Source organism: Eleutherodactylus coqui, chromosome 3 (assembly GCF_035609145.1).
Source record: "Eleutherodactylus coqui strain aEleCoq1 chromosome 3, aEleCoq1.hap1, whole genome shotgun sequence".
Lineage (NCBI taxonomy): Eukaryota > Metazoa > Chordata > Amphibia > Anura > Eleutherodactylidae > Eleutherodactylus > Eleutherodactylus coqui.
In genome coordinates, this window is record NC_089839.1 from 124,999,026 (window position 1) to 125,025,071 (window position 26,046).

General features: G+C 44.4%; 1 protein-coding gene across 1 annotated transcript in view; it reads right to left on the reverse strand.

The window, feature by feature from the left end:
• AHCTF1 (AT-hook containing transcription factor 1) overlaps positions 1-26,046 on the reverse strand; it is a 220,573-nt gene that overhangs the window by 159,726 nt on the left and 34,801 nt on the right. The window contains 8 exon segments of the mRNA XM_066596053.1: positions 4,168-4,291; positions 7,331-7,424; positions 7,583-7,687; positions 20,052-20,192; positions 22,370-22,459; positions 22,550-22,640; positions 22,715-22,843; positions 23,432-23,493. Of these exon segments, the coding sequence (XP_066452150.1) occupies positions 4,168-4,291; positions 7,331-7,424; positions 7,583-7,687; positions 20,052-20,192; positions 22,370-22,459; positions 22,550-22,640; positions 22,715-22,843; positions 23,432-23,493 (836 nt within the window).

Here is a 26,046-nt window from a genome sequence, read left to right on the forward strand (position 1 = left end):
GGGCTTTTTTTTTTCTTTTTTTCCTTTCTTTTTTACTGCAAGAGCAATGAAACTATCAAACTATCTGCCTGAGGACATGGGTATGGCGAACTCAAAGCATTCAGCTCCCCAAACAGCACCATAACTTTAAAATTCAGCTTTGAGTGGCAGAGTGAGGCCTACCAGACTCCGGCCTCTACCAGCAGGATGGTCCAGGCAGGTGGACGCACCCCCCACCCCCCGGCAACACCTGAAGAGAGCAAGCGCTGACCCCCTCAGCTGAGTAGGAAGAGGAAAGGAGCTCCCAGACTCACGACTGGAACCTGAGGCCCATAAGACCACGGCCTGGAGTAGTGGGGGTGGCCCAAACAGCAATCAGCAGACAGACCCCACACAGAAGGCACTCACCAGGCCCGTGAGAGGACGACGGAGGGGAGAACCCCATGAACTTTCAGCTGCAGCTTCTGGTGCAGACACGGAGCTTCTTCAGCCTGAGCTGAAGGGACAGGACCCCCCCTCACATCACAAAGCCCCTAAGGCCTCCCTCACACAGGCGTTTTTGTACAACGTTTAACTGTGCATAGCTTCTATTAATTTCAATGAGGCTGCTCAAACAAGGCTGAAAACGCAGCGTCTGCAATGCGGCACGTTCTATCTTTTCAGCCCTGTGTTGCCCATTAAAATGAATGGGCAGTGGTTTCAGCGCTGCCGAAGACGCGGCACAACTTTGTACCATGCTTTTGGCAGCGCTAAACGCCCTTGCTACACTGCCTGAGTCAAAAAGGTGATGTCGCTGTCTTCCCCCCCCCCCCAAAAAGCTGGCATAACGTCTGCCAGCACTGCTGAAACAGGGCGGAATCTGCAGTAAACGTAGTGTGGAAAAACGCTGCATTTCTGCACATGCCTTTGTGAGGGAGGCCTAAGAAGTCTAAACGGGGAGGAAGAGTCCAGCTGACCAATGCCAAGGTAGAGAGGTAGATGCTGCCTGGGTGAGCTATTAAAATAAATCCTGGGATGCTGCTGAGGAGCTCAGATAACTTACTAAAGGCCCATTTAGACAACGATTATTGCTCAAAAGCCGGTGGTATGTTCCATGAATACAGCTCCCGGCGAAAAGCTCCTCCCCGGTCACGTGATCAATAGCATCCACCGATACCAGCGATCACATAAAAGCGAATGGAAAGTAAAAGTTAAAGATCCACGAGGGCAGCTGAAAGTACTCACTCCCGTCCTTCCTGAACCGGACGTCAGCTTCTGCACATGCATGCCAGACGTCATATGTCAGGCTCGCTCCCCAGGAAATTTAAAATCCCTCTGCTCACGGCTACCATGTGTAGCCAAGAGCAGAGAGATATCACCGGATACTGCTGTATGCGTTTCCAGTCACATAATCACCGTTATCCAATTGATAACAGTGATCATTTAAAGCAAACAATTTTTTTTTAGAATATCTGTGAAGGGATATGAAATTATGTACCCAAGGCCCCTGGATTTATCCGTGGAGCTTACTCCGGCTTCTGCACACGCTCCTGTCGCCAAAATGACAGACTCATGCACAAAAGCCACAGATTTCCGGGGTAACTTACTAAATGTAGCCGAGAGCCTTGAGATCAAGGGGAGGGTGCCACAGTTTGCGGTTATTGGTCACGTGTTCGTCATTACCCAATGGAGAACAGCGATCATGTACAAAAAAACAACAAAAAAACTAAGGTTTCACCTCCCTGCACGGATCCAAACCGTGAGGGGGAAGTGAAATTACTTACCCAAGGCCTCCGGCAATGTTCCGGCAGGATCCTTATCTGCAGACTTTTCCCCAGCTTCGACGCATGTGCACGTCGCCAAAATGGCGTATGCGAGTGCAGAAGCTGGGAGGGCCTGGTAAATTTAAAATCCCCTTGCTCCTGGCTACTAAAGCTAGCCGCCAAGAGCCTGCAGCAGTGACTGAGGGCCGCAGTGAGCGCTCCCTGGTCAATGGATAATGGCGAACACGCAAAAGTTAAGACAGTTTAAGTGTAATGCTCCTTTCGGTTTGGGCCCTGTTGTGCATACGGACATAAGATTAGGGCCACAATTGGTATGTTTCTGAATACAGGACAAACAGGGGGATCCATTTTGGGGTAAAAGTCTTCATTCATGTGTGACCATGTATTATTTTGAAGTTTCCTGCCACCTTTTGTTTGTTATAGCCTTTCTTACTGAATCCCAACTGTGGACAAGCTTTTTTGGTTCCTGTACACATCTTTTGAACATTTGATCATTGTCTAGTAGTAACCACCCTTCCCTAAATCGATAATATAGACTGTCTCTGTGGAGGGTTGCGTATAAGTAAATCAATTGGATTTATCGCCTCCTTAGAGATATCAACTAGCCTAGTATGCAAAAATCTCCGTACTTGTGGCCTTCCTGTCAGACTGAGCATGGCATATGGTCATGCACACAAACAAAATTATTCTGGGAAGCCATAGCACAATACATCCAAACTAAGTGGAAGATAAAAATAGGTGTAAACAGGCTCTCCTCTACTCTACCATGCCGAACTGCAACAGACAGACATGTCCAAACAATCACCCATGCCCACCCTTGTTACATGTGTTCCTTCTAGCCACCAAGCGTACATTCCTAAAGACACTGACTCTCACAGGCGCTCTCCAAGGTAGCAGAAGTGGTGGCCCAACTCACTCACATAATGACCATGGAAAGAACAGAAGTAGAGAAGCACAAGGATAGGGGTGCAAAAGAAACACTTCAAAAAATTAAAGTGATTTCTCACCTCCCACTTCTCAAACACAAATATCTGCAATAACCCACTATATATATATATATATATATATATATATATATATATATATATATATATATATATATATATATATATATATATATATATATATATACATATACACACACATACATATATATACATATACACACACACACACACACACACACACAGAATGATACCTAATGGAGGAACTGAGAGGAACACTGGACAGGCTAGCAGTGAGAGTGGAGAGCAAGCAAGGAGCAAAAAGAAAAAAAAAAAAAAAGTGTCAACTTTACTGGTTAGACTTCTAGTACTAGTAGCCATGCAGTTTAGGGTTTAAATGCTGCGTAATAAGTTGGCGCAATATTATTAATGCTTTTGGTAATTTTAAATAGGTCCTTATTAAATGTACTAAACATCACCCACTGCTCCGCCCCCATTTCCATTACTTAGTTCCAGGTCACTGTCTCCCCCCCCCCCCCAACTTTTCTGGTTGCATACCCCTCTATTCTACCGGTTGCCTACACCCTTCACCCCCAGAGTAAAGCCTGCAGCCGACAGCAAAGTCAGCGCAGTTTTCCAGTAACCCAAGCTCCGCCATCCTGCACCAACTCTGGAGCCACTTGTTTACCCCTTCCAATCTCCAGCTTGCCTTCCTGGTGTGCAGCCAATGTACCCTATATACTTTAGGAAACTCCTCATCCACCAACTTACCAAACTTGTTGCAGAGTGCCAGATGAAGACAAGCCACCCTGGCACTGTTTCCTCCACTATCAACCAGTAAGTTGCACCCCCACGCTACCATCCACCCCCACATTTGCCCCAGCAAGTCTGCGCTCAGTGAGTCGTAAACTCCTTTCATTGTTGACAGCGGATGTCAGTACTGCTCATCAACAGTAGAGCCAGATCATGCAGCAGTATAAACGCTCAAATGGATGTTCACCAACTGCATACGTGGCGCAAAATGTACATTAGATAGCATTGTCAATCATGGAGCACATTCTAATTAATGGGGATAGCACAGAAATGAAGTCAAAACAATTAATGCAAGTGAAAAATAAAAACAAACAGATTATAAATGAATCTCTTCTAAAGTTCATGAATCTAAAGTTTCTTAAAGAGAAAGATTTTGCACCATAAACCATTATAATCATATAGGGCTCTTGAGTCGGACCCCAATTCAGAACATGTAGCTATTAGTGCATGCTCATAGGCTTTATTTATTTGAATGGTGCAGAGTTGCAGTTTTCTATATAGAATCTGGCGGGCAAGAACACTGTTCTAGAGTTCAATGGGGGCCCAAGTAGTTTGACATGCATCAGGCAGTTATGACATTCCTGTAATAGGACAATCTTTATACAATAAAATACTCCATAAGGATAAATGGTCTGAAAAATGAAATACTGTAAATACACATGGCTTACATGTAATGTAGGAGGTGGATATTTGCCTGTTCCACCTTCATCTCTCTTCCATAAATGTCCAGCTCTCTCCCCAAGCTGGAGAATCATGTTATCAATCATCAAAGTAGAAGCATTCCATTTTCCTCTGAGGATAGAAGGGATAGGAAAGTTTAAAAAAAAAAAAAAAAAAGTCACTTTTAGGGTTTGTTTACAAGGAGCGGAATTTTTTTTTCTGCAGCACAATGAACTGTGGGAGAGCTGCAACATTTTTGGTGGGAGTTTCAGAAATTCCCATCTACTCATGGAAAAAAAATCTGCAATGCAACGCTAGCTTCACATGGGTGCAAGTGTATTTACGCATGCATTTGCATGATGTGCGTTACGCTTTGAATGCCTGCATGCGTATTTTACTGTATTTTTTGCACATGCAAACACCCACCCAAGTATGCTCTTATTGATTTCAATGGACAATCTAGTTTAGGTCAAGTTTAACCCCTTCCCACTCCAGGACGTACATTTACGTCCTGGAGCGTCGGGGGTATGTATGCAGAAACCCGTGGGCAATAGCTGACAGCGGGTCCCGCACGGCCCCCAAGAAAAAAAAGAATCCTAGCATTTACTATTTCTATTGGATTTTTGGATGATTCGAGTTACACCTGAGAATTTTGGGCACCACTTTATCGCCCATGTGCATGTACCCCAAAGATGACAAATGCGCGGCAGATATGAAATCCATAAAATGGTAGAGTTGAAAGGGACCTCCAGGATCATGGAGTCCTCCGAGGTCATCGGATCCTCCAGGGGCATCTGGTCCAACCCCTCTGCTCAATGCAGGAGTCACTAAATCATACTAGACCGATGTCTTTCCAGCCTCTAAAGACTTCCATTGAATGAGAAATCACCAGCTCCCATGGCAACCTGTACCACTCACTGATCACTGTCATGGAATATAGAGTGTTAAGTTTTAGAATGCAATAAGTGTATGTTTCTTACCTTGTATTGGACTATTGACCCTTAAATAGAAGGCTAAAACCTATGCTTTATAGTGTCAGGAACTAGGATTTTAAGATAAGAAGTCAACAGACAAATTAAATAAGGCTGAGCTATGTTAACAGAGAAGACACACAACTATAGCAGAACTATTGTCTAATGCAACAGCAATATCCTGACTTAAGTAATTTCTATGTCTGAGACGGGCTTTAAGAGCTTTGAGAATATTTGGTAGAGGTCAATAAGTCTTGTGATCAATAAGTATTTTCACCTTTGTAACCGTAAGCTACGTAATGCTAATCTTTGTACCAGGCAACATTTGGATACGCCCTCGTCTTTCTGTATAAGAGTTGGCAATGTTCATAATAAAGTAGAATTTCCTCGAGATTTTCACTGGAGAAATATCTTGACATAACAGAGTAATTTCATGCTATTGATAATTGCTAGCAAATCTTCTCATCACGGGCTTCCATATCTGCCAATTTGGCACCTGGCAACGAGGTCATCAGATCGGTATCGGTGTGGTCCGATAACATCACCCTCACTGTCTAATATCTAATTTGTGTCTCCTCCCTTTGTTTCATTCCATTGCTTCGTCTTTCCTTGTGCAAATAAGGATAGGGTTGATCGTCTGCACTGTGACAGTCCATCAGTAGAGGTGGACTAATTTCCTCACATAATCTAAACTATGCTTCTCCTAATACAAGGTGTGCCTTTTTTGCTGCTGCATCACACACTACCAATGTTCAGTCTGTGATCCATCATACCCAAATCTTTCACATGTGCTGCTGCTTAGCCCAATTCTCATTCTGTATGTGCGTTTTCATTTTTGTTGCCCAGATGTAGGGCATTGCATTTCTGCTTGTTAAATACCATTCTGTTAGTTTGCTACCCACTGTTCAAGCTTGTCCAGATTTTTTTGAATCCTCTCTTCTCCAGTGTTAGCTATCCCTCCTAGCTTTGTGTTGGTAAACTTGATCAGTTTCCCCTAAATTCCCTACTCTACATAATTTATAAAAATGTTGACCACCACTGGTCCCAGGACAGAGCTTTGCGGTACCCCACTTAACAAATTTTTCCAATTAGATGTGCAGCCAATTTATCACCACTGAGTACAATCACTCAGCCAGTTGGGAATCCACTTAACAGTTGCCTTGTTGATCCCATATTTGGCGATTTTTTAAGTAAGGATGGTATAAGAAACTGTCAAATGCTTTAAGAAAATTATTATATCTATATCTATAGTATATCTACCCCAAATAAAAATAATATACTATATCTACCCCAAGTTAGTAATTCTGTCATAGATTCAACTGGCATGACACTTGTTACAAATCCATGTTGGCTCTGGTTAATTACTCCATTCTCATCCAAGTACTTGCATACATGCTGTTTAATAATTTGTTCAAAGATCTTTCCCGGTATAAAAGTCAGGCTCACAGGCCTGTAGTTTCCTGAGACCACCTTCTTCCCTTTTTTGGAGATAGGGACATCTGCCCTTTTCCAGTTTTCTGAGACTTCCACTCACCAGGAATTTTCAAAGATTCCAGCGAGTGTAACAATGATTAACTCTGCTGCTTCCTTCAGTATCCTAGGAGTCATCTGGACCTGGAGACTTGAATTCATGCAAGTTAACCAAGTGTTTCGTCACCATCTCTGTTTATAGATAACTTGCATTCTTGCATTCTCCAATAGCACAAGGGAGATCAGTTGAAGTTACATTCTCTTTGTGAGAAAACAGATACAAGAAACACTGGTGCTATAATTTCCTAATAATTAATAACCTGTTTACTTAAAGTGGAGCTTCCCAGCAGGCAGAGATGGTACTGTCTCTCTAGCTGGTCATGAGATGCTGATGCATCATGAGACTGCTAGCACAGCAAAGAACAGGAGAAGGCAGGGAGATATGCAAATTTAAAAAAAATAAAGACAGTATCTCACAAGCGTACAATACATAGAAACCTCCAGAGTATGACAGAAAATCAAATGAAAAGTGTAGTGACTGAAAAGTCAGATTTTGGGGGAATGGCTAGAAGAGAAAGTCTATCCTTAATATTTCTCAACTTCGGGTCACAACACACAAACCAAACATGAAAACTTGGGAGACAAAGCCTAATAGTAAACCCTGGCAAGATAACTACAGACGTTGGTGGAGAACAGAAGTCAGTAGAACAGGACACAACATTTTCACTACCTCGACAAATGCTCCAACTTTTTCCGACGGTCTGCATAGTAATGCTGCATTAGTTCATAATTGTAGTATGGCCTGGTCATCTGCATCGCTTCATCTGACAGAAACAAGGATAAAAGTGAAAATGAAAACGTATAAGAATATTGATCAGTTTTGTATTTGGTCTTGAAAATAGAAAAACTCCAGCAAAATATTTGAAAACATGTAGCTGAACAGACCCATTTTAAAATAAATTGTTTTAGATCATCAGCTCACCTGGGTTATCTGGTAGAAGACCGCAACGACAAAACCAAAGAACTACAGAGGCATACTGTGCTAAGAGCTTTGTCACTGAAAGTTTGTTCGTTAGATCAATCAATCCTAATGGAGAACAAAAATCAAAATGTGTTAAAACGCTTTGAATAGAATGTATCAGAAAATTACCCATTATAAAAATTACTTTTTTTGGGTTCAACACTTAAATATTGATATTTTTTTTCCTTTTTCACACTAAGCCCCAAACAACTGTCACTTAGTGCAATGCTGCCTGTGATGTTAGGGAGATGACTGTTGCAAAGCATTATCTGCAGATCACAGAGGTCACACTTTTCTGGACATAACACAGCTTCCCACCATTTACAATGTGTTGCCACAGCTCTCCTCCTCCCCCTCCCTGCACACTGACCACCAAGCCCAATAGTAGTATGTCACTTCTTGATCTGCAGTGAAAGCTTTGCAGCAGTCATCTCTATAACATAACAGGATTACAATGAGAGGCGACACCTGTAGGTAAACACAGGATCCACCATTCACAATAGGTATAAGCTATGACCATGTACTCCCCCACCCTGCACAATAACCTCCACACAGGTCACAGAACATGTCTAGAATCGCCAAGTCAATAAGTCAGCTCCTGTCCACTGTATGAATGACCAATTAGGGTGCCTTTCCACTTTTATTTTTTTATGCTGCATTAATGCTACTTTTAACGCAAATGTCAATGGGACTTTTTAATGTTAAAAACGCTTCGCGCAAAGATCGCGAAGCACAAACTTGCAATTTTTGTGCGATCCGTCTTTAACATTACAAAGTCGCATTGACAGTTGCGTTAAAAACAGCAGCGATATCGTGGAAAGGCACCCTTAAGCTTCTGCAATAGGTAATGCTACTGAACCTAATAGTGCAATGTCCCCGCTGCGGAATGCCACCGCACAATTTCACACCATGAAATAACACGCGGCATGTTCTATTTGCCGCGGGAATACGCGCGGCCGGCTTCCATCGTAGTCAATGGAAGCCAGCCGTCACGCGACGCTTCCGCTGTAGCACAGTGGAAGTATAGCGTGAATACGCTTCCCCACCCACTGCCGGCACGTCATGTGGGACTTGCACAGGGGATCTGGAGGAGAGTATAGGGTCTTTGGGGGGGCCCCCATGACGGACTCCGCTGCAGTTTTCCACTCGTGAAGTCAGTGACTGCTATGGGCATGACCCCTAAAGCATCGCTCTAAATGCCAGGGAGAGGACTGCTCCACTGAGAAGGGGACGGGGAGCGCAGGGCAGGTTAGACAGGTCCTGGTGGTAGGGGATTCAATTATAAAAGGAACAGATAAGGCAATTTGCCAAAAAGACCGGGATCGTCCAACGGTGTGTTGTCTTTCTGGCGTTCAAATGCAACACACTACGGTTCAGATTGACAGATTACCAAGATGGGATGGAGTGGTCATGGGGATGAGGACCTCCAAGGTGGTTTTCTCAGAAAAACTACCTGTACCACAAGCCACATTAGAAAGGCAGCAGAATCTGGATCGGGAGGGGGGGGGGGGGTGTAGACCGTGTAGATAGCGAGATGGGACCAAGAAATTAAAATGGGTCGAGCAGGTGGTGGGGTTAATCCAGTTAGAACTGACAGAATAGCCAATAGTACCATTAGTAGCACAATGAATATAAAGACCAACAGTATAAATTGTATGGCAATGAATGCAAGAAGTCTGATCAGCAAAGTGGGTGAGCTTGAAACGAGAATGTCTGATGAAAATTACAATATAGTTGGAATAACGGAAACATTGCTTGATAAGTGCGATTGGGCAGTGAATTTACACGGTTACAATCTATTCAGAAGAGGCTGTGATAACCAGAAAGGAGGAGGTATGTCTATGTAAAGCCATACTTAATGCCAAAGCTACGAAAAGATATAGGTACAGGAGATGAATGCGTGGAATAAGTAGAAAAAAAAAACCCCAAAAATACTTGTAGGGTTTTTCTATAGGCCACCAAAAGCAATAGAAGAAACTATAATCTTATCATCAAGCCAAATAAAAGAGGTGTCAAACTGCAATGAAGTAATTATAGGGGACTTCAATTATCTAGATATAATATGGGAAGACGAAACCTGGAAATCTCACAAGTGTGATAAGTTCTTGAGAACAATTAAAGAGAACTACACCTTACCCAACTTGTACAGGAGCCAACTAAAGGAAGGGCCACTCTGGACTTACTATTAACTAACAAACCAGACAGAATCAGAGACACTTGGGAATCAGTGAACTAAAATTGGCAAAGTTAATTGATTGGGATAATGTCCTTAAAAATAAAAGTACAGATGACAAATTGGAGAAGTTTAAAAACATAATTACCTCATGAGAACAGCTCATATCCTTTATAAATAAAAAAACTACAAGTAGAAGGAAACCAGACAAGACTGTAAAGAGGGGGGGGGGGGCAATAAATTTTTAAAAAGAAAGCTTTTAAAACTACTATAAACAAGAAGGCAGCGAAAAAACACCAAAATCATACAAAAAAAAAAAACACACGTAAAAGAAAAAGCTCAAAACTGCCAAGGATGAGGCAGAGAGACTGATTGCCAAAGAAAGCAAAAATAATTCAAAACTATTCTTCAATTAGATAAACCATAAAAGGATTTGCACTGAAAGCACTGGCCCACTAACAAATAATGCAGGAGAAACCATAAAAAGTGATAATAGATTTGCCTTTCTCCTAAGTCTTTTTTCTAAAGTGCAGACCCAGTTAAAGAGGATCCAAGAAAAAAAAATAAATAAATAGTCGTGCCTGGATGAAATACACCCAAGGGTTCTAAAGGAACTAAGTGACACGATAGCTAGACTATTTCTTATATTTATGGACAATGCGCTGAATTGGCGCATTGCCAATGTGGTTCCAATATATAAAAAAAGGGGTCTAAAAGGGCCTGGTAACTACAGGCCAGCAAATTTCACTTCAATAATTGGAAAAAAAATTCGAGGGGTTTTTGAGAGACACCATCCTAGAATACCTCAAGTAAAACAATGGTATAACTCATCAGCATAGGTTCATGAGGGGGTCAATCATGTCAGACCAATTTGATCAGCTTCTACAATGAAGTAAGTTCTAGGCTGGGAGAGTCTAGAACCCACCAGTACCCCCAGGTCTTTTTCCATTTCACTTTTCCCTAGCGGTACCCCATTAAGTGAATATTGGTAACATCCATGCTTGCTGCCCATGTGCATAACCTTACATTTATCAACATTGAACTTCATTTGCCATTTTTATGCCCAAGCCCCCAGCTTATCTAGGTCAGTTTGTAGCCGCACATTGTCCTCCGTTGCATTAATTATATTGTATAGTTGTTTTATCTGCAAATATTGATATTTTACTACGCAGTCCCTCTATCAGGTCGTTGATAAATATATTGAACAGAATGGGGCCTAATACTGAACCCTGTGGCTCCCCACTAGTGACTGTGGCCCAATCAGAGTACGAACCATTTATTACCACCCTCTGCTTTCTATCATTGAGCCAATTTGTAACCCAATTACACACGTTTTCACCCAATCCGAGCTGTCTCATTTTGTATATTAGCCTATTATGTGGCACGGTGTCAAAGGCTTTAGAGAAGTCCAGATATACGAGATCAATAGACTCTCCCAGGTCAAGCTTAGAGCTTACTTCATCGTAGAAACTGATCAGATTTGTCTGACATGAGCGACCCTTCATGAATCCATGCTGGTGAGGAGTTATTTCCTTGTTCTCCTTGAGGTACTCATCAATGGCGTCTCTCAGAATCCCCTCGAAAATTTTTCCCGTTACTGAGGTGAGACTTACTGGCCTGTAATTACCAGGCTCACTTTTGGTCCCCTTTTTATAAATTGGAACCACGTTGGCAATGCGCCAATCCAATGGTACAACACCGGTCTTGATAGTGTCTAGAAATATTAGGTATAGCAGCCTAGCTATCTCATCACTTAGTTCCCCTAGTATCCTTGGGTGTATTCCATCTGGGCCTGGCGATTTATTGATTTTAATCTTCTTTAATCTGTTCTGCACTTCCTCCTGTGTTAGGTATGACATATTTTGCGAGGGGTTTATTTTATTCCCCTGTATCTCGTGTGGCATTTCTTTTTCGTTTGTGAATACGCTTGAAAAGAAACTAATAGATTTGCCTTCCCTCCATCATCTTCAATGATTCCTCCTGCATTATTTGTTAAAGGGCCAGTGCTCTCCCTGCAAATCCTTTTGCTGTTAATATAGTTGAAAAATAGTTTTGGGTTGTTTTTGCTCTCTTTGGCAATCACTCTTTCCGCCTCCTCCTCAACAATTTTGATCGTATCCTTGCATATTTTGTTTTTTTCCCTGTACGATTTTAATGCTTCTTCGCTGCCTTGTTGCTTTAGTAGTTTGAACGCTTTCTTTTTTTCGTTTATTGCCCCTCTTACCGTCTTGTCGAGCCACATTGGTTTCCTTTTAGTTGCGATTCTTTTATTTTTAAAGGGAATAAACTGCTCACATGAGGTGATTAGGATCCTTTTGAACTTTTCCCATTTGTCCTCCGTACTGGCATTTTTGAGGATGTTGTCCCAATTAATGTTACCGATAGTAGTTCTAAGCTCATCAAAATTTTGCTTTACTAAAGTTTAGTTTGTTGCTCCCTGATAAGGCTTCTTATTGAATGACAGCTGGAAGTTGATTATATTGTGGTCACTGTTCCCCAAGTGCCCCTCAACCTGTACCCCCTTTATTCGGTCTGGTTTGTTAGTTAGTACTAAGTCCAGAATGGCTCTTCCTCTCGTTGGTTCCTGCACCAGTTGGTTCAGGTAATTATCTTTAATTACTCTCAAGAACTTATCACCTTTGTGAGATTTGCAGGTCTCATTTTCCCGTATTATATCTGGATAATTAAAGTCCCCATGATAATTACTTCGTTGCGCTTTGACACCTTTTCTATCTGCCTTAGGCCGCCTGCACACGGGCGGAAATCCCGCGGCGGGATTTCCCGCGGGATTTCCGCCGCTCAAAGCCTGCATAGGAGTGCATTACAATACGCACTCCTATGCAGACGGCCGCGGTTTGGCCGCGCGAAATGTCGCGCGGCAAACAAACCGCGGCATGTCCTATTTTTGTGCGGGGCTCGCAGAGCCTCGCACAGATACGTAACTCACCCGGCCGCCGGCTCCGGTCTGCGCATGGAAGAGCCAGGGCCGCCGGGCGCTGGTGAGTACGCGCTCGTCTCTGCAGGCGCTCAGGTCGAGTCCCGCGGCGAGAATTCTCGCCACCGAATCCGACCCGCTCGTCTGCAGGCGGCCTTAATAGTAAGTTTTCAGTTTCTTCTGTTGCTTTTGGTGGTCTATAGAAGACCCATATCAGGATTTTGTTATTTTTTTCTTCCCTGTATTTCTACCCACAGAGATTCCACCTGTTCGTCTCCTACACCTATGTCCTCCCGTAGTCTCGGATTTAAGTTCGATTTGACGTACAGACATACCCCTCCCCCTTTCTGGTTCCTTCGGTCTCTTCTGAAGAGATTGTACCCCTGTAAATTCGCCGCCCAATCACACTTATCAAGCCATGTTTCCGTTATTCCAACTATATCATAACTCTCATCAGTCATTCTTGCTTCAAGCTCACCTACTTTACCAATCAGACTTCTTGCATTCGTGGTCATACAATTGATATCGTTATTTTTGTTTTTTTAAATTCGTTTTGTTGCTATTCGTACTATTGGCTGACCTCACATTTCTAACTGTACTCGAGCGCCAGGAAGACAACACACCGTTCGACGATCCCAGTCTTTATGGCAGATTGCCCTATCTGTCCCATTAATAATTGAGGCCCCCACCAGTGGGACCTGTCTAGCCTGCCCTACGCTCCCCGTCCCGTCTCACTGGATCAGTCATCCCCCTGGCGTTCAGAGAGCGTGTCGTGCTGCAGCGGGCTGGCTCTGTAATGGCATCCCCCTCATCTGCCAATTGTGCAAACTTGTTGGGTTGTGCCAGTTCAGGACTAGCCTCCCTGGTTCTCTTCCCTCTATCCCTCCTTTCTGTCACCCAGCTTCTTGCCTGCTCCCCCTGCACTTCGGTACTACCATCCGCCCCCGCCTCTACCCCAGCGAGTGCCTGCTCAGTGAGCACCAAACTCCTTTCCATGGTGTCAATGGCTCTCAGTGTTGCCAGTTGCCCATTTAGATCCAGGATTTGGGCTTCTAAATGTTCGACGTGCACGCATCTTGTGCAACAGTATGCACCCTCGATCGGCTGATCAAGGACCGCATACATTGCACAAATAGCACACTGGATGACATTGCCAGGCATGGAGCTCATCCTTATGGGGATCTACGATTTACTTGTGGAAGTAGTGAAGATAGATTTGTTCACACTCCGCTCACACGCTGACCCTTTGCAAGCAACCGCTCACACGCTGACCCTTTGCAAGCAACCGCTCACACGCTGACCCTTTGCAAGCAACCGCTCACACGCTGACCCTTTGCAAGCAACCGCTCACACGCTGACCCTTTGCAAGCAACCGCTCACACGCTGACCCTTTGCAAGCAACCGCTCACACGCTGACCCTTTGCAAGCAACCGCTCACACGCTGACCCTTTGCAAGCAACCGCTCACACGCTGACCCTTTGCAAGCAACCGCTCACACGCTGACCCTTTGCAAGCAACCGCTCACACGCTGACCCTTTGCAAGCAACCGCTCACACGCTGACCCTTTGCAAGCAACCGCTCACACGCTGACCCTTTGCAAGCAACCGCTCACACGCTGACTCTTTGCAAGCAACTGCTCAGGTCCAATTCTGTTCAATATATTTATCAGTGACCTGATAGAGGGACTGCACAGCAAGATATGAATATTTGCAAAGGATACAAAATTATACAAGACAATTAATACAACGGAGGACAAAGTGCGGCTGCAGAAGGACTGAGTTAAACGGGGGGCTTGGGTAGAAAATGGCAAATGAGAGTTCAATATTGATAAAGGTAAGGTTATGCATATGGGCAGGAGAAACTGATGTCAGCAATGTACACTAAATGGGGTACTGCTAGGGAAAAGGGATATGAAAAAAAAAAAAAGGCCTGGGGTACTCCCTTAAATGAGGAAAATTGGCTTCAGCCTCAATGGGTTTTTGCCTTCCTCTGGATCCACATGGGGGTGGGTGGTAATAGGCTGAACTTGGTGGCCATGTCTTTTTTGGCCTAAATAGGTTATGTTAATAGGCATGATTAAGGGCAGGAAAGTACCTATAAAAGCCCAGTTTCTTAAAGAGCCATAACATACCATGAAAAAGGTGCCATTTTCTTACATCAGCCTAAGGCTCAATGAATAGCCATTTACAGATAAACCACAGATTTAACAAATCTTCTATCCATACTGTAAGAAGTCTAAAGACAAAAACTAAAATTATGATCTGAAAAACCTTCTAAAATGATGCAAGTATGAATCAGTGAGGACAAGGGTACAGAGAAAGCTCAGTTGAAAGTTGTAGTGCTGTGCTGTGATTGATCTTCAGGAGTGGCTATGACAGCAAAATACGAACAAGTGTCCCAGCATGACTCCCAGTCTATGATGCTCAGAGTGATCAGGTCAAGATATTCACCACCATAATATGCTCGTGTACCAACCGCCAATTATAGCGCTTCTTTCCTTTTATTTCAGAAATTAAGAGTTCTCAGTAGCCGACCCTTATCGAGCAAAGCCTCAGACATTGCATAAGTTCTTTTAATAAGCACCTTTTCATTTTTGTAACATTTTTGTACGAACTTACCGTAAATTCATTGGGGGGACACAGCAAGACTTTGGGCATAGCTTCTGCTACTAGGAGACGACACTAAGCAGAAAGGTGTTAACTCCTAGTAGCTATACCCCTCCTGCAAGCATGAAGCTAGCTGTTTGTATGCAGTCGGAGCAGCCAAGTAGGATATGACACTTAATAAATAATGCTCAAGAGCTTTAACCAATTGCAACACCATGTGTGACTGCACTGAGAACACTCCAACCAAAATGGAGTATATGTTACAGTCCTAACCGACTGGGTGGGTGCTGTGTCCCCCAATGAACAGGACGAGAAAGATTTTATGCCAAGTTCTTACAAAAATCTTGGTTTTCTCATCAGTATCATTGAGACACAGCAAGACCTTGGGACATTCCAGAGCAGTCCCTCGGGGGTGGGGAATATATTTAAGAAACCACATAAGTAAAAGCAGCGTCAAAAGCTCTTCAACTGTGACTAGCGTTACTGGATGCCTAGACATCCGGCATGCTTCGAGACGGAGGTAAAATTTGCAAAGTCCAAAAGAGGCAGCTAGTGACTGATGCGTTCCTTGGGATAAGCTGCTATCCATAAAAGCCTAAACGGCAGCCTTCATTGAAGTGGATGTTGATACCACATGCAGTTAGAAATAAGTAGCAGGTTGTTTAACGACTTACTTCCGTTGACAAAAACAACGAAAGAAAAGTCAGTCCGATAGAGCTGCCTGCTCAGGAGACGGTAAAGAGAAATAATTAAGATGCCATGTTCCTCTTCAAGGCGATCTGGACATGACCTTGGGTCTTGAAAAAAAAAACAAAAAAAAAAACAAAACAGGAAAGTGACGAGTTGGCACCAGTGGACAGCAGAGCTGAAGACTCAGCACTGGGAGGCTCGCTGCCAAAACGAAAAAGTCTGTATGATGAACCTGTGGCGTTTCACAAACGCAAGGCTCCCCCCTTCCCCCTTAGAGTGCCTTTTTAGCCGTGACCTAGTTGAACAGCAGGTTCCATAGAATGCTAGCCAGCAAGTACTGCTTTAGCCCCACCTCGAAGAAGGAAGGTGAATTATTAGATGCTAAAAAAGACGTTGTGTTCCACAAATGAGTCCGTCGGAGTGCCCTGTTGACAAGAGCTGGCAAAGCTGCGGGGAGAGGCTTTCGTTAACCTGGGTCAACGGCCTTTGAAGAAGTCATATTCAGCCGACTCCCGCCAGACTGTGGGGTACCTAGAACACAAACTGATCTCCGGCCCAAGGCAACATAGTTGAAGTGCAGCCTCCTTGATGCTCCGCATCTTGACAACCCCCATACGAGACCTTGGCTGTCTCGATAGTTTAAGGGTGCAAAGAACTTGAGCCCAGAGAATCTTAAGCCCATCCCAGCCAGACAGGCTGTCATAGACGACAGTACCGCTGTTGAAGGTTTAAGAAGCAGCATCCCAGACACATGTGTGGGAGTTACAGATACAAGAGTGAATGGGTGATGAAAATACCATTAGTACTAGAACTCAGACTGTACAATGGCCACATCATCCACCTTCTGCCTGAAGGCCATGGGTTATATAAGAAGTCTAGCCTTGGAAATGGCAACTGTCTAGGTTGTCCACTAGGGCTGGGCCCTTTAACAATATCAGTGCAACCGTATGTTTCTAGGCAGGGCCATGAAAATTTGGCATCGCAGCAAGATCACACGAGTCCAAGACTCATTGGCTCTCTGTGAAAACATCAGTAGTAGGGAGAGAAAAACAGTATTCACAGTCTGCTGTAAGGAATATTGTCAGAGGATCGCAGCGCACCTCTATATCCATGTGATTAAAGAGATTTAATCCTGGATGGCACTCTGTAAAGCATAGTCCGAAAAACTGAATCAGACCTGTGATAAAGAAAAAAAAAACAAAAAACACCAGCATCTGTCAGCCATATTGAAACGCAGGGAACCTGCGCCAATCGAGAGGAAGCCCCATAAGAATTCTTTGCCCAGGGCCTGTAACACCAGGAACTGGGTCCATGGATGCCTGAGATGGCCAACCAAGAGTCTGCCATATGAGGGAAGCTTATCTGCAAACCTCCCTATACGATTCATCCAGAGGAGGAATCAAGACTACTAACGCAATTCACCCATCTGAATGGAGGCACGCCAGCCATAGGAAGCAAACTGACTTTTTGCCAAATGGACACTAGAGGATGCAGGACATCCCAACTCTTCGGTTTAGCAAAGCAGTTGTCAGACAGCCCCCAATGTTGGAACAGAACTCTATACATTGTACCTGTGTAGAAGGATGTGAGGAGAAACACTCTAGGAGTGTGGTAGGAGACTGCTCAGAAATCACAGAATATGCCTACAGCAATCATCTGGCCATTCACAATAGTAGAGGATTTGTGGCCTATTCCACTGCCGATCAGGGCCAGCAGGGGATTCCGTCTCAACAGGTACCAATTATTGCATCACAGAAGTCACGCGTGATCCCCTATATGTATATGACTGACTAAACTAGCAGTACAGTCTTTCTAGAATGTGCTATATGCAGTTTTGAGTCAGAGACTACCTCGAGAGGGATTAGACCCATAAAAGTTGAGCATCTTATAGAGCTGATCACAGGGGTGCCAGTAGACTGGTCCACAGCCCCGAAGCTCCCTGTCGGAGGATGGACCCCCCGGACGTACCATACTTAGACAGAACCAGACTAAGACGAGATATTCTCTGAGCGACAATCTCGTACTGTGGCGAGAGAGCACATAGTATACGGCTCTGGACGGCCCCAGCCTGCGTCTCATCCTGTATCCGGAGATTGCGCTAAAGCCGCCTGCAAGGAAACTGCAGTCAGGCCACCATAGAGGAGCTAGTCGTTAGGTAAGGCTCCCTCTTTTCATGAAGCAATGTATTCACAGAATTCCTGTGCATAGTACTCTTTCCATATGAAAGGTACCACAAGTGCCAGCAAGCCTGGAGTAATGCTGGCAATCAGTTTGAACAATGTTGCTCAAAAGACGAAATTTTTTCCGGCTGGATGTAAATATCGTATTTTAGCGAGAGAGCACATAGTATGTGGCGCTGGCCGGCCCCTGTCCGCATGTCATCCTGGACTTGGACACTGCGCTAAGGCTGCCTGCGGGGGACTGCAGAAGGGTCAACAGGGGAGCTAGCTGTTAGGCAAAGCTCAACCCAGTTCGAAGCAGACATGAGGAGCAATGTGTGCAGAGAATGTACTATGCACTTTACATAGTACTCTTTCCAGTATGGAAGGCACCACTGGCTTCAGCAAGCCAAGATTCATGCCAAGGGTGATAGGGCAGGGTGGCAGTAGGCTCATGGTGACCAGGCAATATGGGCCCAATAGTATTCGGAGGATTGGGGGAGGGGGGAGAAGAGGTACAGTGCAGGGGAAATTGCCTCAGGCGGAGTGTACCCAATCCAAGGGGACACATTGTTCACAGTTGGATTCTAGATCGTAAACGGGCATTGCAGTAGCAGCTCTGTTTACATGTTGAAGTGGAGCAGAGATATGGTGAAACAGGCAGAGAGAAGGAGATGGATGGAGGGGAGGAGGGTGAGAGCCTGGCACAGCCAGCACCAGGACATGGAGGAGAGATGCCTGGATTTCAAGAGCCCCCCTCCCAGGGTTCCTGTACTGATAACGGGGGCATGGCCTAGAGTAGGCCCAAGCCAAGACCTAAATTTAATGTCCCTCCACCGCCCTGGCGGAGCGCCTCCGGATCTGCAAGGGCCACGACACCTCGCCCCGACCGCCACAAAGTAAGTAGGCCCAAAAAGCCGGGACCTAAGATCTTAGCCGCACCGAGCGCCGCACTGCCTGCTATGTCTGATGCCTCAGGGAACCCAGACAGTGCTATACAGGGAAAAAACTGCAGTGCCTGGGAAGCCCGAAAACCCAGGGCCTCAATTTCTTTCCACCAAGAGCGTGTCCCACACGTGCCACTGCTTCCCGATATGTCCTCAGGGGCCCTAACAGTACCATAGTGGCCAAAAAAGAAAAAAAATGAGGCCAGGTAGGCCCAAAAGTCAGTACAAGGAAAAGGTAAGGTCCTTACCTCAAAATGCCACCCGATAGGGACATCCCTTCTTGCAAGGGGAAAGCGGAAACTTCCCTCCTTTGCCAGCAGCAGTCCAAAACCCAGGAAAGATAGGGGGAGAGAAGAGGAGAGGGAAAAAGGATGATACTTACCTCTCTTCCCGAAGGATTTATCCCCGGCTGTGTCCCATGTTAGTCACAGTCTTCATCTCCAGCAGTGTTCCCCAATGCACTCGCCGTCACGGAGGATAAGAGTTGCACCAGGGTGGAGAACACTATGGCTGGCACGCAACAATCTATTGCACAAGGGCATGATCGAGCCACCTTTTCTTATGTGGCTTGGGCGTTAATGGCACAGCATAAACACTGTACTGTTCGCCCAACCCATGGGAGGACAGGAAGAGACCTGTCTCCGCGTATTGCCACAGTCTGACATCTTCTCAGGAAGACTTAAACTGACGTTTCTGCCTCCTGCAGACGCTAAGCTAACACTGCGCTAACTTGGTGCTTGCAGGAGGGGTATAGCTAGTGGGATGAGTTAACTTTTCTGCTTAGCGTCGCCTCCTTAGATTAGGAGAAGCTATACTTAAAGTCTTGCTGTTTCCCAAAATGATCCAGATGAGAAATGCAAGAAATGTTAAGATTCTTCTGATTAGTCTTAAAAACATGTATCTGGAAGCAGTTTGTGTACCTTGTCTGGTGAGCTCTTTGGCCTCTTTTCTAAAACAGTTCATCACGGCTGTAAGGTTACTGAGGCGCAGCTGACAGTATTGTAGAGACTGCACAGTTTGAGAATCAATAAAATTGCATGAGCCATCAAATAGTGGTGCACCTGCAGAACAGATGACAAGTTAGGTAGGTAGACAGCTTTACCAGTGCAGAGCTTGTTACAGTAGTTATCAGAGCTATGCTTGGCACAAGCCATTAACTGGGTGATCACATGACCAGAACAGATTTTTATACTTTGGATATTAGCAATGAGGGCTCTCAATCACTGGCTACAAGCAGAGTTCTTTAAGACTGAAGAATTGATATACAAATTATAAATGAGCATAACATTAAGTATAAACGAGGATCTGCCAGCATAACATTACAATAAGTATTGACGAGGACCTATCAACACTCCTGACATCCGTTTTAGTAAATGCTAATAATTCTAACAAACTTACCAATTCTAAAGCATCTGTGCAGACACCATCTCCATAACATGAGATTATGGCAGTTTACAGAAACAACCAACAAACTATTCCATCATGGGATAGAGGGTGTTAAGTAGATCAAGTGAATAGCATTTCTGTGCAATATGCATTATAACACGTTTACATCCATGATGTGCTGGCCACTACGGTGTTTCCCTGAAAATAGGACAGTGTCCTATATTAATTTTGGCCCCAAAAGAAACACTAGATCTTATTTTCAGGGAATGTCTTATTACACTTACCTAGCACGCTCGGTCCGGGTCCTCCCACTGGTCTCCGGAGCTTTAGTACACTTGCTGCAGTCCTCGGCCGCCCACAAAAGTTCGCTTCCTGGTTATCGGATTCATAAATTCAGCCTCCAGGAAGTGTTATTCTGTGGGCGGCCTAGGAATGCAGCAAGCGTACTGGAGTTCTGGAGACCAGCGGGAGGACCTGGACCAAGCCTGCTAGTTAATGTATTGCTTTTTTCTTCTTTCTTTTTTATGCAACACAGATAGGGCTGCATACTTTGGAAAGCAATCTTTAAGCTTTCACCAACATCAGGATAGGTCATCAGTATTTTGGTGGTTGTCAACTGCTCAAGAATCCTGTCCATCAACAAATTGAAGTGGTGGACCCCTGATAATCATTTATGTTGAGCATAGGTAATATTTTGAAGGAAAACCTATTTTTACTAAGATTTAAAAGAAAACACACACCACACACACACCACACACACACCACACACACACCACACACACACCACACACACCACACACACCACACACACACACACACACCACACACACACCACACCACACACCACACACACACACACCACACACACCACACACACACCACACACACACACACACACCACACACCACACACACACCACACACCACACCACACACCACACCACACACCACACACACACACACCACACACACCACACACCACACACACACACACCACACACCGCACACACACACACACACCACACACCACACACACACCACACACCACACACCACACCACACACCACACACCACACACCACACCACACCACACACCACACACCACACACACACACACCACACACACACACACCACACACACACACACCACACACACCACACACACCACACACACCACACACACACACCACACACACACCACACACACACCACACACACACCACACACACACCACACACACACCACACACACACCACACACACACCACACACACACACACCACACACACACCACACACACACACCACACACACACCACACACACACCACACACACACACACCACACACACACACACCACACACACACACACCACACACACACCACACACCACACACCACACACCACACACCACACACCACACACCACACACACACACCACACACACACACCACACACCACACACACACACCACACACCACACACACACCACACACACACCACACACCACACACACACCACACACACACACACCACACACCACACACACACACCACACACACACACCACACACACACACCACACACACACACCACACACCACACACCACACACCACACACCACACACACACACCACACACACACACCACACACACACACCACACACACACACCACACACACACACCACACACACACACCACACACACACACCACACACACACACCACACACACCACACACACACTTTAGCAGAGCCAACTAGTCCGCCAATCTGTAAAGCCAGAAAACCCAATTAGGCTCGTAAATGTCATGATTAAGCATGGTTTCACAAACCAATATAAAAAGAAACACTTACAAAGTCGGTCAAAATCTTGTTTCGTAAGCACCACTTTATCCCAGGTCCATTCAAGTACAAAGCGGAGGTTTGAAGCAGATCTCGGTTGCTCTTAAAAAAATAAGAGTACGCAAGTCAGAAATTTGTGCGCAATGCTTTAATAACGTTCACGCAAATATGTGTTAATTTCTCTTAACTTACCTTCATCAATCCACTGCCCAATACAATGGGTTAAAAGACTGATAGAGCTAGTTTCAATGGCAGCTGATAACACAGCTTGGAGTTGTTCTTCCTAAATATTAAATAAAAAGCTATAAAAAAGGTTGAATCCTTAGGAAAGGAGACTGAACTTAATATGGAGCTTACCGGAGTCAAGCTGGAAGGCTGAACATCATCAAGTCTTGGGGACAGCAGTCCAGCTACCAAGCACCTGTTATAACCATCAGGAATTTCTTCATTTAATGATGATCCAGACTTCTTTAAGTAGTGCAGGGTCTTAAAATAAATAATAGTTTGGTACCTAAATGGGCACTAACTTTTCAAACAACAGCCTGTGTGTCAATCTTGTAATGCACTTGCATTAACATTTTGTTTTACCACAGATAATCACATTTGAAGTGCCTGCCACTAGAAGTCTCCCTTTCAGCAGCTTTGCAATCCAGTGCCTGTCATTAGGCATTTAGCTTCCCTAGTAGCAGGGACACTGTTAGTTGCTACATACAAGGGAGAGGCCGATGCTCAGATGCTGCCTTACAGCTGGAGCACAGCTACGCAAGGCAGCATGGGAAATGTGGGAGAGGATCTACAAACCAGCAGAGTTCCGGCAGAATGGCTGCTTGGAACACCCCCAGCTGTAAGTGGATTAGAAGTAGCAAGGCATCAGAAAAATCTACATGGAAAACTGTTGATAAATCTCAAACTTGGAACAAACAGCAGCCAATGAAGAACTGGAATGCTCCTTGCTGTATGACGAACACCATTCATAGCTCCCAACACATAGGGAAATTACTGTAATAATTATGTATAAACATTGCTTATACAGTGTATTACTGATCAAGCCTTCAAATGTACTGTTCATCTTACCTCCTTCTGAAAGCCTGTGCATGTGATGTGAATGACTCCGGAATTCAACAAACAAGTAGCATCTTCAATATGCCATGGAATGAAAAAAAAAAAGTAATGGATTAGCCAGCTTAATAAAAAGGAGAGAAGAAAAAAGAAAAAAAAAACCCTACAAATTTTCCACATAGTAGATTCAGGCCACGTCTGGATACTTCTTTAATGTCACTCCTTTACTTGAATCACTGGCAACACAGGCTGTGTCGTCGGTTCCCGGAGGTAGCCGACAACCTGGAGCTGTCAAAGAAATACCCCCCCAAAAAAGCAAGGGAGGTGGTCTTATTGCCCCATCTGCCCATCCCAACTGGGCCTCCATAATCACCCCCGTCTTCTGACATATGTGCGCTATACAAGAAAAAATAAATAAATTGACATGATTGCCAAAGAAAATGAAAACTAGGGTCAAAATATGCAGTGTACCCCTAGGGGAACTTGTTAATGGGGCTAGTTTATAAAATGGGGTCATTTTCGGGGGTTCTGCAATGTTTTTGCTACTCAAGGGGACTAGATGTGTTTCTAGAGCGCTATGATATTACAGGATATAGACATTAGGTGACCAGTGCTGTGGATCTCAAATGTTGATCCAAGGATTACTGCCATTAGTGAGTCAGGAAGAAATTGCCTTCCTCTGGATCAACAAGGAAGGTGTTGACACAGGTTGAACTAGATGGACATTGTCTTCAATCAGCCTAACATACTATGTTACAAGTGGGCTATAGGGCCTAAATCACCTTCAAGCAAAATGTTTGTTCTGAAAGACACCGTATGCTTTTTTCTGTTTGGGCCGCATTGTGCCTACAGAAATATCAGTGCCACAATGGATAGGTTTCTGAACACAGGACAAACATGGGTATCCATTTTGGGGTGCAAATTTTAATGTGCACAAAAAAAAAACCAAAACACATACATGCCTTTAAAATTACAGATTTGCAAAATTATGAAATTTAATTTTTTTTCTCCTGTAAATTACATTAAATCGTGAAATAAGAAAAACTGTGGGGATCAAAATATTCATGACACCCCTTAGTGAATACATTAACCCCTTCCCGCTCCAGGACGTACCGTTACGTCCTGGGAGCCTGGTACTTCCCGCAACAGGACGTACCGGTACGTCCTGGGGATAGCGTGGGATCACATAAGATCCCGTGCTATCCCGCAGCGGGAGCCGGCTGTCACTCACAGCCGGCGTCCCGCTGCAACAGCGGGGGGGCATCAGAGATGCGCCGCCCCGCTGTTAACCCCTTCCCTGCCGCGATCTAAGTAGATCACGGCAGGGAAAGAGTTCACAGAGGGATCGCGATCCTTCTGTGTCTCCGGCCGGCTTTCGCGATGTCATCGCGAGAGCCCGGCCTGTCGCCATGGCAACAGGACGCCAGACACTGGCGTCCTGTATTGCCTGTGCCTATAATCGCTGTATAGGCGATAAGGCATGGGAGAGCAGTAGCTCTGCCATGCCTTATCACAGCGATCATAGGCATACTGCTGCAAGTCCCTCAGAGGGACTCAAATAGTGTAAAAAAAAAGAAAAGAAAAATGTAAAAAAAAAAAATGTAAAAAAACCCTTTTATGCTTTTTCTAATATTAGCATAAAAAAAGGGGAAAAAAATGAAAACCCCACATATTTGGTATTGACGCGTCCGTAATGACGTGTACAAAAAGTTGAACACACTTTTCATTTTATACGACAAAAAGCGTAAAAAAACCGCTAAAAAACAGAGGCAAAATGCTAATTTTTAGCATTTTGCCTCCCAAAAAGTGCAATAAAAGTGATCAAAAAAGCCGTACATTCACCAAAATGGTACCAATAAAAACTACAGCTCGCCTCGCAAAAAATAAGCCCTCATAGAGCTCTGTACATAAAAAAAAAAAAGTTACAGGACTTTGAATGCAGCTATAGAGAAAAAAAAAAGATTTCCAAAAAAAAGGGGGTTTTATTGCAAAAAAGTGTAAAAACCTAAAAAAAAATAAAATATAACAATTTTGGTATCGTTGTAACCGTACCGACCCGCAGAAAAAATTTAGTGTATCATGTATGCTGCATGATTAACGCTGTAAAAAAAGAAAAAGAAATCTATGGCAGAATTGATGCGGTTTATCTCTGTTATCGTAAAAAAAATTTTTTTAATTTTACGATATTGTCTACGTACCCAAAAGTGGCACCGATAAAAACTACAGCTCGCCACGCAAAAAACAAGCCCTTATACGGCCGCGTCCACGGAAAAATAAAAAAGTTATGGCTTTTGAAAAATGGAGATGGAAAAATACGAAAAAAATCACTTGGTCCTCAACGCCAAAATAGGCCATGTCATTAAGGGGTTAAGGGGTATAGTTTTTAAAATTGGGTCATTTGTGCGGCTATTCTGACACCTATGAGCCTTTGCAATCTTGGCTAAGTGTAGGAGAACAAAGTGTTCCTCAAAATGTTGATAATTAGAGATGAGCGAGTATACTCGCTAAGGCACATTACTCGAGTGAGTAGTGCCTTAGCCGGGTATCTCCCTGCTCGTCTCTAAAGATTCGGGGGCCGGCGGGGGAATGCAGGGGAGATTCTCTCTCTCTCTCTCTATGCTATAGACCGT